Source organism: Cottoperca gobio, chromosome 9, assembly GCF_900634415.1.
Source record: "Cottoperca gobio chromosome 9, fCotGob3.1, whole genome shotgun sequence".
NCBI classification, from domain to species: Eukaryota; Metazoa; Chordata; class Actinopteri; order Perciformes; family Bovichtidae; genus Cottoperca; species Cottoperca gobio.
This window is the reverse complement of record NC_041363.1, coordinates 20,670,490-20,685,500: the sequence shown is the minus strand read 5'-3', so window position 1 is coordinate 20,685,500 and position 15,011 is coordinate 20,670,490. Positions and strand designations below refer to the sequence as shown.

At 41.6% G+C, this 15,011-nt stretch overlaps 1 protein-coding gene across 4 annotated transcripts in view; it reads left to right on the top strand.

Annotated features, from left to right (window-relative positions):
* The first annotated feature begins 213 nt into the window (after positions 1-213).
* nos1 (nitric oxide synthase 1 (neuronal)) overlaps positions 214-15,011 on the top strand; it is a 43,457-nt gene continuing 28,659 nt past the window's right edge. The window contains exons 1-4 of one of the 4 annotated variants that reach the window (XM_029440657.1): positions 214-419; positions 4,154-4,940; positions 8,630-8,732; positions 13,508-13,645. In XM_029440657.1, coding sequence (XP_029296517.1) covers positions 4,219-4,940; positions 8,630-8,732; positions 13,508-13,645 — 963 coding nt within the window. In that variant the 5' untranslated portion in view covers positions 214-419; positions 4,154-4,218. Of the gene's footprint in view, positions 420-3,706; positions 3,987-4,153; positions 4,941-8,629; positions 8,733-13,507; positions 13,646-15,011 lie in introns of those variants that run through there. The other 3 variants (XM_029440656.1, XM_029440655.1, XM_029440654.1) reach the window with 3 other exon arrangements.

The following is a 15,011-nucleotide window of genomic DNA, read 5'->3' as shown; positions in this document are numbered from 1 at the left end:
AGTTCAAGAAGCTCACAATCAAAAGTCTATATGTTGCAGCAGTGACACACCTTACCTTGCCTCCCTCTGAAGGCTCTAGGAGGAGTGAGTATGTGAGGAGAGTCGGCTGTTGCATGCTGAGTGATGACGATAGCTGACATAACTAAACCCACCCACAGTTCATTTAAATGCCCGTGCACGGCTCTCTCCCAGCTCGTCACTGTGTCTCCCGTTGCTCTGCGTTTATAAGGCGCCCCGGTGCGCGGAAAGGCACAAGCATGCCTCGTCTCTAGAGAGGCAGAGCGCGTCGCTGCGAATTGGAGACGTTTTTGGATGAGAGACCTGTGCTGCCGCTGCTGAGGAAGAGACGTGGGAGCGCAGGAGTTTTATCCCAAGTTCACTTCAGCAGGTCGTTGTGTCAGCGACCTTTGTTCTCAGGGGTGAGTTGTTCGTTTTAAATGACCCCACTCCCTTTATTTGTTATTTTCTGTGGGTGCGCATTCCCCTGGTGGGTGAGGACGTAGAAAGCTATTATTGAAGATGGATAGAGCGTTCCTGAACTAATGTGCAGACCTGTGGCTAAAACAGGATACATTTTATTTGAAAACATTTTTTTTCTCATGTATAGAAGTTTTCAGCCGTTTTGGTTGTGTTGTTATTTGTATTTTTTGCCAAAAAAAAGTGTAGACAGAACTTGTTGCTCTTAAATTCAAGCTCGATGGGAACATCTTGTGCATTTTTGCCGATTGCATTGAGGAGAGAAGTGCAAAATGAAGCCAAATACCTTTTAATGACTTGTCCTTATATGTGTGTTAAGTCTTAAAACTGTGTGCTACATTTAAACACTGTTTATTGATGCAATTTAAATAATGTCATTCCGTTTTCTTTGCATTTTGTAATTGTAGCAGCACGCAATTACTTATTTTGACAACAAAAATCCGAAACAGGAAGGAATTTGTTTTCTCAAGGAAGTTATTACACTATATGTATGTATATGTCCATCCAGTTAATCTGTGTGCTCATACAATGACATGTTGATTTAAGTGTGAGCACAATTTAAATTATAAAAATAAAGGTGACCCCCTTTACAAAAAAAGCCCACATAAATAGTTAATTATTGGACCCAACATTGGCTCCTAAATGGTTGCCCACTTTAACTCAGCAGTGGTTTTAATGCAGAACAAGTAATTCATGTTGTGTTTAGAAATATGTGGTAGATTTTTGCCTCATTAAAAAACATTATTAAAAATTACTCTGTAACAGACAGCAGGGAAACTAAAAACTGGTTCAAACTTTACAACAAGAGGACATCTTTAGAGGGTTACCAGGGAAACAAACCAGGAATTAACGTCTAATTAAGGAAAAGCTAACAAGCAGTTTCTGAATGACTGCAGATATGCATGTGCATGAAAACAGACTGAGAGATCATGTGTTAATACACACATGTACAATGATTATATCTGCAATTCACCGTACAATTGTATTGTTAATTTAGCCCTGAATGAAGTGCGAAATGGTCTATCACCAACAATCACTCTTAATTTGCTTTATCTTACAGTGTTGTAGTTAATAATTATAACATTATAATAGAGAAGCAACCTACCCAAGCCAGACACAGCAGCATTCTAAAAAAAGAGGTCATCTTCATATTCAGAGCACATTTCCATCAACATTCACATCTGTTATTGGCAATTTCTGATCTTCGTAGGGCGCAGCTACAAAGAGCGAGGATTAAAGGGCCGCTTACTTGAGTTATTCCTGTGCCCCAGGACAGTTCAATCTGTTTTTATGAACGTACACCACTTCTTCCTGAAGCCACGAACTATTAACCAAAGACCTGAACTGACCTCTTCAATGTGTGATTTTACTTGTATGCAAGGTGTCCCTGTTTTTTTTTTTTAAACTGTCAAATACAAGAATATGAACATTTCTGCCAGCACCTGCAGTTATTGGGCTCTGGGGAAGTTGTTTTTTTTGCAAGGACATTATCTCCGATTTATAGCTGTTGGAAAGAGTTTTTAAAAACCCTTCACTGAACTGTTGCAGAGGAGTAGAAATAACAAAAAGTAGAGTGTTAAATTGGGCAGCTATCAGAGGCTGTCGTAAAGGAGGAGTGCTGACCTTGATGCTGAATCTTTCCCGGTATACGCCGCGCGCCTGCCCAAGGTATACTGACTGCGTAGCGCGCGCTGAGCAGCTTCAACTGTGTTTTTTTTGTTGACGTACTGTAACTGTACATTCCAGGCGACGCCACCCACTCTGCCAGATGCTACGTCTTCAACGAACAACTAACACGCTTCTTATGAATCAAAGGAAGTAAAAACGTGTTATTGTAGCGTTTGGCAGTGTTCATAAGAGGGAGGGCTTCTTTTTGATGGTAAAGTTCCTTTCGAGTGCAGGGACAATGAAGCACACTGTGACATAATGGGTCTCGAGGTGCGGAGGCATCGGCTTTAGTCCCATGCCTTATATTTTCAAAGTTGTCATTGCGTGCGAACATAATGTGCATGTTGCGTTGCATTAATAAAAGAGCATGTTCAGCCACTGAAGTGCTGACAATACTGACAATGCACAATGAGTGCACTCATTGTGTTAAATGGAAACATTCCTAGCAATAACCAGAGTGTTTGCTTTTATAATCTCTGGTAATACTATTTTTCACACCTCATAAATACAGTTATTGGTTTCAAATGTCTCTCAAATCTCAAGACACTTCTGTGCAATTTAAATTGGCTGACAAAAACTTTGTGTTCCACCTCTCCTTTTGTTAGGGGTGGATAAATAAATGCTCAGACGTAAAAGAAACAACTCTACCATGTAAAAATAATTAGTTATGGTAAAAGTCCTACACTCACACCAGCAAAATATACCCCCAAAAAAACTACTCATTATATGGAATGCCCAAAGGATATTAGGTTATACTATTAGATGCATTAACATGTCAACTGCTTAATATACAGTTTGGTGGTTTAATCTATAATAATGCATCATATTTATAAACTGATCATGTTTCTTTTCCATTTAAAAAGAATCTGCCGTAACTATAGCCGTTGAATAAACATAGCAGAGTGTCAGGACAGACAGACGAGGACCCAGGAGCGCAATTTCGAGATCAAGGTTTTATTGACAAACACACACACAACAGGACCGAATGAGGCACGGCAGTAGTACAGTTCAGGGATATTCTAAACTCGTAGTCATAAGGCGGAAGGCAAGTCGGGTTTACCGGGGCTGGAGATCAGAGTAGTAGTAACAGATCACAGATCAGGAGTCAGAGTAGCAGGCAGGCAGGCAGGCAGGCAGGCAGGCAGGCAGGCAGGCAGGCAGGCAGGCAGGCAGGCAGGCAGGCAGGCAGGCAGGCAGGCAGGCAGGCAGGCAGGCAGGCAGGCAGGCAGGCAGGCAGGCAGGCAGGCAGGCAGGCAGGCAGGCAGGCAGGCAGGCAGGCAGGCAGGCAGGCAGGCAGGCAGGCAGGCAGGCAGGCAGGCAGGCAGGCAGGCAGGCAGGCAGGCAGGATTCCGATGTAGGCTTACAGATGATCTGACAAGTGTGGACTGAAAAACAAGGCTTTCTATACAGGGCATGATGAGTAGTAAATGCAGTGCAGCTGGTAAGTTAACGAGGGTGGAGCAGAGACAGGTGGAGGTAATTGAAAACAATTAGTGGTTACCAGGCAGGGAGAGGGCTCATGACACAGAGTTAAAGTAGATAAAGGAGATAAACTCAAAAGATACCTAATACCACAAAAGAAGTACCACAAAATTGTACTTGGTACTCGGGTCAATACTTGGTTACTTTTCACCATTGGAAAAGACAGACTGAGTGGCTCAGTTTTCCAAAAGATGTGTACATAGTTAGTTCTTCCAGTTTCCTCAATATTTTCCTTTGAGACATCACAGTTTAGGAAGTGTTTAGTCACTGTGATGCTACTATTGACGATCACAGAGGTACAAGCAGGTCGCATCCGTTGGATAATAGACTTTTCATGTCCATGACGATATTTTGCATCGGTAGCTCAATGGCACTTAATGATCTGTGTTATATTACACTCTCCTTGAATGACTCCTATACACGCTTTTGACTTATCAGCAAACTGTAAACAAATCATGCAGTGAAGGTAATTTCCTCTAAAACTAATAGAACTTTTATTTTCTCTCCTGCTTCTGTTGCTTTTCAGAAACATCCCTGGGGACACAAATATACCCACACTCAAACACACACACGCGATCACACACAGGCAACATGCAGGAGTCAGAGCCCACAGTGTGCCAGCTGCAGCCCAACATCATCTCAGTGCGTCTTTTCAAGAGGAAGGTCGGTGGCCTGGGCTTTCTGGTGAAGCAGAGGGTGTCCAAGCCGCCTGTCATCGTGTCTGACCTCATCCGCGGCGGCGCAGCAGAGGAATGCGGCCTGGTGCAGGTGGGCGACATCGTTTTGGCTGTCAACAACAAGCCCCTGGTGGAGCTGTCCTACGAACGGGCCCTGGAGACATTGAAGAACGTGTCGCCCGAGAGCCACGCCGTGCTGATCCTCCGTGGGCCTGAGGGCTTCACCACCCACCTGGAGACCACCCTGTCTGGAGATGGCCGCCAACGCACAGTGAGGGTCACACGTCCCGCCTTCCCACCCTCAAAGTCCTACGAGCACTGCTCCCCTCTCAGCCCGTTCAGCCCTGGGCAGCAGCAGCAGGTCAACAAGGAGCCCCAGCTTAGGGCCATTGAGAACCTGTCCTCTTCATCCATCACCCAGTCCCTCCTGCAAAGGGGAGGCGTGCAGGCCCAGGACCCCCTGCTGATGAGGGACGGGAGCCGTGGATCTCTCCTGTGCAACGGGATGGAGGAGAACAACGAGCTGCTGAAAGAGATCGAACCAGTTCTGCGCCTCATCAAAAACAGCAAAAAGGAGATCAATGGTGAAGGCCAGAGGAATGCGGGGAGAAGAGATGCCGAGATTCAAGTGGCCTGGTAATTTGTGATGTGGTACTACCTTATTGATCTGTCAGCTGAAGGAATACTTCAGCCACAAAATGACCATTGTCCCATTGTATCAGTTACTCACCTTGTTACCTTGAATTCTTAAAGAAAAAGTTTTTTTCCTTGTATGCCTCCACACATAGTGAACAAAGAATCAAAAAACAGAGAAAGGTTTTGCTGAATTAAAGTAAATGGGGGCCGTGTTTTACAACAGCAAAACTATATCAAAACATCCGTTTACAAACTCTCACACAATTTGTCCAGAATAATCCAAGTCTCATTTATCCAGTTGTATGCTCACTACTTCCCAAAAACATGCATTTTTACTAAAACCTTACTATTTAATACACTTAAACGCTTAAAACAGTCTCACGCTTGTGCAGGCGCACTGCTCGTCCTTGTCAGTCCAAAATTAATTTTTCTGTTGTTAAACACGGCCCCCATCCACTTCCATTTATCAAGACTTCTCAGTTTTTTGATTCTTTGTTCACCATAGGGGCATGCAAGTTTTCTTCAAGAATCCAAGGTATCACAGAGTGAGTAATGGGCCAACAAATGGTCATTTTGTGGGTGAAGTATTCTTTGAAAGTGTCTTTGTTCTTAATGCCCTCCACAGAGCGAGTTAGAGTTAGAGCCTAGGTAGAATAAGAATAAGGACAAGGACTCATCAACAAGGTGGTTATTGGCTGACACAGGAGCCTACACCTGGTCCTCTGATTGAAAGCAAGTCCCTCTCACTTTGACACCCTGCAGTCTCTGAACTACCTGACCCAGCTGCGTAGCATTAGCAGCTACAGACAGGCTCTAATACGACTCAGTGTACGGTGCCAAGTAATTAATGTCTGCACGCTACTCTCTAGCAAACCTCAATTAAGAAAACAATGCGCACAACATTCATCATGTCCATTTAGGTCACTATTCTTCAATTACTGGGACTTTATGTAGGTTCATATAAACTTCCTAAAAAAACAAAACAATGTAGCTGTAGCTTGCCTATGGCAGTTTCATATTAAATGAAACTCCTTCGAATCAAGTTTAAGGTTATTCAGCTGCATTCTTGACCTGAGATTGGTTTCAAAATGTTCATAAAATGATTAGCATTTATCAGAATGTTATTGTAATCTGCCTTAATTGCATGCTGCAGCTGACATATAAATATGTTAAGGTAGACAGTTGTGTTTGCTTCATTAGTGTGGGTGTTAATTCCCATAATAGTGTCACATGGTAGACCCCAATTAGCTTACTACCACACAAAGCTTTTCTCACACTTGCAAGAGAGCGAAACTTCTTCCAAACCTTCCCTCTTGGTGGTTGAAGTCACGTGCAGCAGAGTTTCAGCAAGCGAGTCGTTGAGAAGTGTGAAATTTTGTATATTCCACATGTATTTCTTTTTCACATTTAACGAGGAAGACAAAAGCTGCGCTTAGATGGCTTTTGGTTTGTTTTAAGTGTTCATTCTGTTGCATCTTTTCACAAAGCTTTGCAGTCTGCGACAATATTCCATCCTCGACTCTAAATGGTCTGCACAGTGTACTGTTGATATTGGCGTCTCAGTTATCTGCTATTGTACTCCCACGACCAATTGCAATCCAATTGAGGCTACAGTCTCCTTGAATCAATATGTCATTCTTGACCAATCCATGCACATCCTCCACTCTTTCACAAATACACTTTGAGTGATTCATTGAATTCTAGTAAGACGTGTGCTTAGAAAAGCATGAACGGTGAAGTCTTGCTAAAATGGCTTATCTTAATGGGGTTTAAGCCTATACATTTCAAAAACATGTCGACAGTTAGTCAGCACCAGGATAATTTTATCTTCTGTTATAGCTTTCGAATAAGGCTTTGTGAATAATTCTAAGTAAAAGCTCATGTGAGAGGTTATTGTGAAAGAATAGTCAATAATGTCTGTGCTTTTCCGTGCGCATTATGAAATAACAGCTCTAAAATTATTTCTTTATGACCATTTTCTTGGACTCAAATGGCACATAATAACTGATAGCTTTTTTTCAGAGCAAAAGCATTTTTTTTTTTACAATTTCACAATCCAGCATGAGGCCGATGATGCTCTTCGTCAGAGCTAATGACAACTGACACATGCAACATCTCTTCATGTTTCTGCATGTCTGAACTCTACCTCTGAATCGAAGGGATAAATATCCTCATGAAAATTACTGCAATAAAGAGATACCGTGTGACAAGGAGTGTAAAAGGGAGAAGGGATGCCCATGAGGATGAACAATTAGCATGGACACGTGCTCATGAGAAAGTTCAGGGGGGGAGGGAGTGTGGTAGACGGCAATATATGTTTGGACGTTTTCAATTGGAGGGACGCAAACTTGCTGTGTTTTTTTTCCATCGTGTGGTTTGCCACAGTGGCAGCACAGTGGCCTCCCCTCCCCCCTTCTCCTTTAGTCTCTTAGGATCTTATAGTTATTGCTCAGAGTGAGACCTCTGTTTGTATAGTAAACTGTTTGCTATGTTAAAAGAAAGACAGAAATGCAGTCGTTATCTCGGTGTGTGTGTGTGTGCAGCCATATATCTGTTTAAATGAACACATTAGACTTAGCCTATTGATAATCAACTTGCAGCCTCTGGGCCAAATCTGGCCTACGATAGGATGCCGGGAGGCCGCCGAGCATTTTATAATTCACAGTGAAAATAATTATTTTAATTTTTTTTCACTTTTAATGTTAGTAAGGTGTCAGAGTGCATCAACAAATCATCAAAATAGACTCATGGAGCTTGTTCATAGAACAAAAAAAAGACAGGTCCGTGCCCAAATATCCTCAAATTTAAGAAACAACCCTGTGTTATACAAATTAGGAATTCTAAGATGAGGTATGGGGCATTTTAATGTTTATTCAGTTATTCTGATAAATATTGTTTATTAACTGGTACCTGGCCTCCTGTAGTTTTGCAATAGTGCCCCTGCAGGCAAAGTAATTGAGTATCCGTCTTAGACTGTTTACACCTGCCTAAATGAGAAAGGCAAACAAGTGAGATTGTGACGAGAAACTTAAATGCAGTTTTAATTTCCTGGATGAACTAGGAACACATAGGCAGGGAAAAGGAGAGGGCTGTAGTAAAAAAAAAATCAATTTATTTCTAGATAACCTAAACAATCATTTAAATCACAGGTACAAGGTCAATACACCTTTTAACTTGTAAGTCCGTGGCTCCCCTTTGTCACTCACAAGGGTGTTTTTCTTTTGAGTTTTTGTATCTTATGCCAGCTTCTTCTCAGAATGAAGTTTGAGCAGAGCTGTGGTGATAAATTATATTGTATAGTGAGGCTGACCTCCATGTAGGATCACCTTGTCACCCACTGCAGCACAGCAACAGGTGCGAACAAGTAACACAAGAGAGCCTGATAGATGCAAGCTAAGCTTCGCCTACACACACACGAAGGCCTGAAGAGAGAAAACACCTATGTGGGTGTGCAGACCCTTTAGAAATTGTGCAGGGATCCCTGATTAAAAAGCATTTTGGAGAGTGTACAAGTCCCTGGTTTATTTGTAAAGATGGAAGAAAGGCTGCTTGTTCACTGTGTTTGTGTGTTTGCATGTGAGTGTTTTTTGCATGTGTGTGCGTTGTTTGGCTGGGATTTTAACGTGAAATGAAAGAGATATTTTGCACCAGATGTGAGCACACAAAGCTGACTTGTGTATGACCTCTAGGGACCTTGGCGTGGGAAATGGCACGTCTCCCCAGCTGGCGTCAGATAACAACAGAATGCTGGAAAACATGCCGGTGGTGCTCCACAACGCTGACACTGACAAGGTAAAATTTAACAAATGTTTAACCCTTGAAATGATTTCTCATGTGTAAGCATTCGTTCGTGCAACTCTACTCTCTTAGATCAATAAGTTGAAGATCCCTTTGTCTGTGTGTGCATGTGTTTGCAAGTGTTCATGAGCAGGCCTGCGACAGTAAGTGAATCTCTGTAGCTGTATAATACATTTAATGCATTTTTAGCCTTGTACAATAATCCACACTATTGGCGCTTTCCATGCTTTCAGAAACTGAGCACGCACATCGGTATTGCTTCTTTGCAAATAGTAGTAAAGCCTTTGCTTAAGATCCCATCACCTAGGCATTAGATCCTTCCGGGGGGAAAGCTGGTGCGGCATTAAATCCAGCTTATGCCTTCCACACAGAAGGGTCTGGTCACAAGTCTGAGTGTCTGTGACAGGGATAGTGTTGTAATCTGCACATGGTCGGCGTTATCCACCCACTTGTGACGTTGCTCGATCGCCCCTGAATGGGAACTGATCTGGCGAAATGATTCTAGGAGGCCTAATGAACATGTGCAGCTGCTGATCCATCTCTCTCCATCAATTGTGACCCCTGTAGAAATCATCCAGCCCATAAGACCTGCAGAGAAGAGAGCATGTTTATGAGAACAATTGTGTGAGAGTGAGGGGGGTGGGTGGCTGATGCATTCTAGACGGCGGTAAGAGAGGATATGTTTGTATGATGTGGTAAGAAGCCATATCTCTGTCCTGGTAGTGTATGCTGAGGAAACATATGCTTTAAGGAAAGTGTGGGAAGTGGAATCAGTGCATGTGTGTGTATCTATGTCCAGTATATGCATGTGAACTGACTCATGCAGCAAGAAATTCCCCTGCAGGCATTCTGCTAGACATGATGCTAACTTTGATGGCTCATCTCTAAGTGTTTAATTCGATAGACTCAAGTCAGACTACATGGTTTCAGAAAATGTAAGTCAAATTGACATGGATTTCAATTGACATGTTGATGGCCTGCAAATGAGTTTTTTCTCATTTTGGCTTTAGCTTGAGCTCCCACTCCTGTCTAATTTAAAGTTTAAAAAGCCGGTTGTCAAGTAAAGCTGGCAGAATGTTCTGTCAAATTCCACCTTTTGATTGACCATTGAAAGCAGAGAATATGCCTTTATTTTTTTACACTCAGTGGCTTAATCACGACATGTCTTTCCATTTGTTGGCTGTCAGTCTCACTTTCTTCTTTTTCTCGTTTTCCATCTACCCCCTGCCTTGCGCTCATCATATCAATTTCCCATTAGAAGTTTAAATTGATGGGTGAATAAGGGAACTTTTACCGCATAACTGCATTTACCACAACGACTTTGGTCATTACGCCCTGTTGTGAAATTATCTTCATCAGATTATCTTCAATTATCTTAATTTCTAGCTCCATGGATTCTTGACATTGACGCCTGGTGACGCATGATGGGATTCACACATGTGTACGTGTGGTCCAGCAACTCCCCAAAGTAATATGGACTACATGGGGGAGGACTGTCGTTCAAGCAGGCTTGACGCATTAATTTGTGCATTAGCAAATTCATTAACGTGGCATATTTACACTCAAAATGTTTACTAATATCTAAAAAAAAATAGGTCCTTGATTTGTAGCCGAGAACCGTCGATTGCAGACTATAATGACAACTGTTTCTGGAAGATTTTATCCGCTGTAGCTAGCGAGCTAATTAAGCTAACATGAGTGTGTTGAAAATGTTTCCAACAGACTTTGTTTAGTTTAACCTTCCCAAAATCCATTAAAGACCAGGCTGAGCTGCTGATGTCGGCCCAAACTTTTAATGTATGTGAGTATTAAGGACCACCTTTTGTTTTGTTTTTATTACGTTAACTGTAACCCAACAAACAAATGTTGACAGTAACGATGTGCTCCTTGGCTTCTGAAGTAGGTTCAGTTATCATTCCCCTTGTTATACCCCCCCCCCTCCATCCCCGAGTAGCAGGGAGAGTGATGGGTTGTTTAGTTGAGTATATTGGTTAAGTCTGCCATACACATTGATCCTTTTATTGACAGAGGATTGTGCAAGTCCATCACACTGTCCGTGGTGCTGAAGTAGCAGATTTGTAATTGCACTTCCTTCTCTCAGTCCCGCCCTTCTGGATTTACAATATAACTATAGTTTATAGATATTTAAATCTTTAAATGTTCAATGTGTAAGATATGGCATCATTTAAAACGTCTATAAGTTGTGTTGCAGAGATATCTACTGAAATTAGCAGTCTAACTGACGAGCTCCGTTCCGCTCCGTCCAGTCTTGTTATACCACTTGTTCCTCTAGAGTTGATAGTGAGTCACTGTAGTGCCAGTCTGCCCTCCGACCAGAAGGAGAAGAAGTACAGCTGCCTGACTCTCTTGTAAATATTACAGCCATGTTCGTGTCTGTTTTGTAGTTTGTAGTTCAAGAACGAGAAAACCACCCGCACCACCTCGCTTCGTCCTCACAACTGCCAGGAGGCTGTTTCGCAATTAGCAATTAGAGATAGTATGAACCCAGTTTAGAGGTGAAATACTGGCCCGTATTTCATGGGGGCAGGTGGCTCGAAATTACACATTGAACCTTTAAGTAACCCGCTAACTATAGGGGGTTATTTAAAATTTCACAATATGGAATTCTGAGCAGAGAGATTTCCTCCACACGGCTCTCAACATGACGCCATTACTCCGCTATATCTTTACAAAACAAAAAGTTAATTGTTGCTATATTAATGCTCTGAATGCCATATATAGATACTAAATACCTAATACTCCCAATAAAGAACTGGTCTTCTCAGCAATCAATCAATCACTCAATAAAACTTTATTTAGATAGCCCAATCTCACAAATTACACATTCGTCTCAGGGGGCTTTACAGATTGTGCAGCAAACAACACCCTCTGTCCTTAGACCCTCGCAAGGAAAAGCCAAACATACAGTATTGTAACACCAGAGGCCGTTTTGTAGAGGATCCCTTGTAGTTCCATGTAGTCCCATCATCTATTTAAATGTCTTTGATAAGGTGATACAAGCTTTGCTGACACATTGACAAAAACGTTAAATAAAAAAAGTTAGCTGGATTGCTCAGTTGAATCCATTCCTTACACTTTTCCTTTGGATACCAGCCTTAAATCTCTTTAAATGCCAAGCATTGCCACTTTACCATGTTAAGAAATCTGAAGCTTGGATGTGTCTGAACTCCCTCCCTATTTACTATATAGTGCGTTATATTTACTATCTGCCATTTTGAGTGTCCACATTCTGAGTGTGTAAATCTACCCACTAAAAAGTGCCCACAAAATTCAACAATGCAATAAAAAAAGTAATGTCCATGGCATGAACACTTTTCAGTTTTGTTCAGTTTCAATGTTTTGCTTTTTTCAAATAAAAAAATGACTGTTGGGCAACTATGAAGCAGTCAGTGATTCACATCCTTTGACAAAACTGCCGTTCCTATCTGCGTTGGCTAGGCTATGATTGGACATTCTCTGGAGGGGTTTAGCAAAAGGTCAATTGGACAATCATATTTGACACATACGTCTCTCCTTTTATCTCTCTTAATCGATTTCTGTCTTGCCCAAACTATTACTTAGTGGTCATTCAATAGCTGCCCTCACTCTCAAGGGGAACAAAGATGTTCGTCCTTGCACAGTGACTCTGACATTTGAAATTTACATCAGTATAAATGTATAAATAAAGAAAAAAGTAAACTGACTTTTACAGGTTTTCATATAAACAGACTTTCTTAAACGTAAATGCCAGAGCTATAGCTTCTGGTCAGTGAGTGATGAGCCTATATTCATATTCATACACTCAACTGGTCTGCTTTTTCTGTCAACAAGCTTTAATTCTCAGATTTTCTTTGCCTGTTTGACTGAGAGCTCTTTACGCTACAATGATCTTTCTTCCTGTCCACAACCTCAGTGATAATGTGTCATATCTGAGCCGCACAGTGGGGGTTACTGCTGTTGGTAGCATGAACACACAGGAACTAAGCTCTTTACTCTCAGTGTGTGCAAAATGTAATGCAATTCAATCCACCTCATTCCTCTCTGCTGTTTGAGAGGATGCGAAATAACAATGAGACTCAACTGGCGTGACTCTGTTGGTAGTCATGTCCCAGACGAGCATGATGATTGTGGCACTGTTGTTCAGGAGATGCTCCACTGTGTGATTAACAATGCCGGGGGAGCTGATGAAAGAGCTTCCAAGGTGTGGGATTGATTACTCTGATCTTTTGGAAACACTCAGTGCCTTTTTCTAGGAACGCGTACAGTTGGCTTTGGGGTTAAATTGCAGGCATTCATAAATCAATAGCTACAGTATTGGAAAACTCAGTGAGCCAAAGTTAGCTTGCCATCAACCCGCTGTTAAATGTTGATTGCCTTTATGTTGGAGTGGGAAATAAAACAGAAATGGAGAGGGGAGACAATGTTAATAGTTTCGGTGCTAGAAGCACAATGACAAACTGATTTTTGTTGAGAAGAAATAGTCCACAGAGAAAGCCTCCAAATGTCAGTAAAAGTCCGGTTAAAGTTCCTCCATATGTTGTTATTCCCATCACAAACTTGCAAATCAATGTCCATTTGTGGTACGTAAATCCACTTCTCCGCAATGACAGGCTGTGTCTTTTTTCTGCTTATCACAGTATGACTCCCTGTCATAAACAACTTATCCAGCTTGCAGGAAAGGTCTCTTGGAGGTCAGAACGTATTAGCCAGATACAGTCCAAAGGCATGAAGTAATGACTCGTGTGTCATTTTCTGTGTGATTTTTACAGCCCCCGGCCGAGGACAGGACCTCACCAACTAAGTCACTGCAGAATGGCAGCCCCTCCAAATGCCCTCGCTTCATCAAGATCAAGAACTGGGAGACTGGCACTGTCTACAGCGACACACTCCACCACAGCTCCAGCAAGGTAAGGCATATGGAAATTACCTCAATTAGTGGTTGCATAAAGCCGTCTGCTGCAGCAGTTACATATTTACATTTGTTGCTGAGGCAACCATCCGGGCAAGCATGAGAAAGATGCAATGTCGTGATTCAAGTCATCCTATAATAGCCAGGTTTTATATGCCAGTGTTGAATCTTATGACCATAAACTCATTAGGAAAATGTTTACTGATGTATTAAATCAATTTTACTTTATGTAAAATGCTATTGAGTCTACTTTAGTTGTTTGCGTGTTGACTTTAGTGCTGCAACTAATTATTATTTTCATCATTAATTAAGCAATCAAGTCACAGACGTGCAAAGCTGCCATACTGTAGGTTGACTAACGAAGGTGACAGATATGATATCTGTGGCTTTAATCGTATCTTAAAGGCACTGAACATCAAATATAGTATATTGATTGACAGGTAAAACATTTAGCCTCCAGACTTACCAACACACGCTTCTCGTGCCTCTTCATATATTAGAGAGCTCTTGCCTGAAATGTTGTTGATTCAGCTCGTAACTATTAAGCTAGAAAACGTTTTTTTTTTGGATGGTTGGTAAAGCTTATGAAACAATAAAGTCTAACCAAAATGTATTACAATTTATACAAAGGGGAACATGCATGTGGGTCAAATTTCATGGCAATCCATTCTATAGTAATCGAGACATTGATTTAACAATAATTCAACAATAATTTAATGACAAAGTGGTGCTTGCCCTACAGAATGACACTCTTAAGCATTTTCTGATCTGATCCCGCTTTTGACAAGACGTCATCTGCGTTTAAAAAATAAGACCATTTCTTATCTTACACTGTAGAAATCATGGCTTGGCAAGGTTTAGGCACAAAAACAACTTTGTCAGGGTTAGGGAAGGATCATGATATAGTTATCAAGACACTTCACTCATAACCAACAATTCCTCCAAATTAAATGACAAAGTGGTCCATGCCCTCCAGAACGACCAAACAGAAACTGAAAAGTGTAGCCAATGTGGAAGTGCCTTAAATTTGCATTCTCTCTAATAGCCAGCAGGGGGCGACTCCACTGGTTGCATAAAGAAGTTCAGTTGTATGGAAGTCTATGAGAAATTGCTCTCCTTCTCACTTGCTTTATTACCTTCATGTTCATTGAGTTCATGTTCTCAATCAACGTTTTTTTTTGGGTGGACTGATGCTGTGGTTTTTTTTGGGAGGACAGCCTCCACTCTCATGGTGGCTTCAAAAAGCTAAATAATGTAATTTCACAAAACGGAACAAAAACAAAAAGTTTTGGCTACATGCAAAGAATTTGCTCTTTAATACATTTTCATCCGCGTTCATCTATCAATCGCTTTGACCATCCATT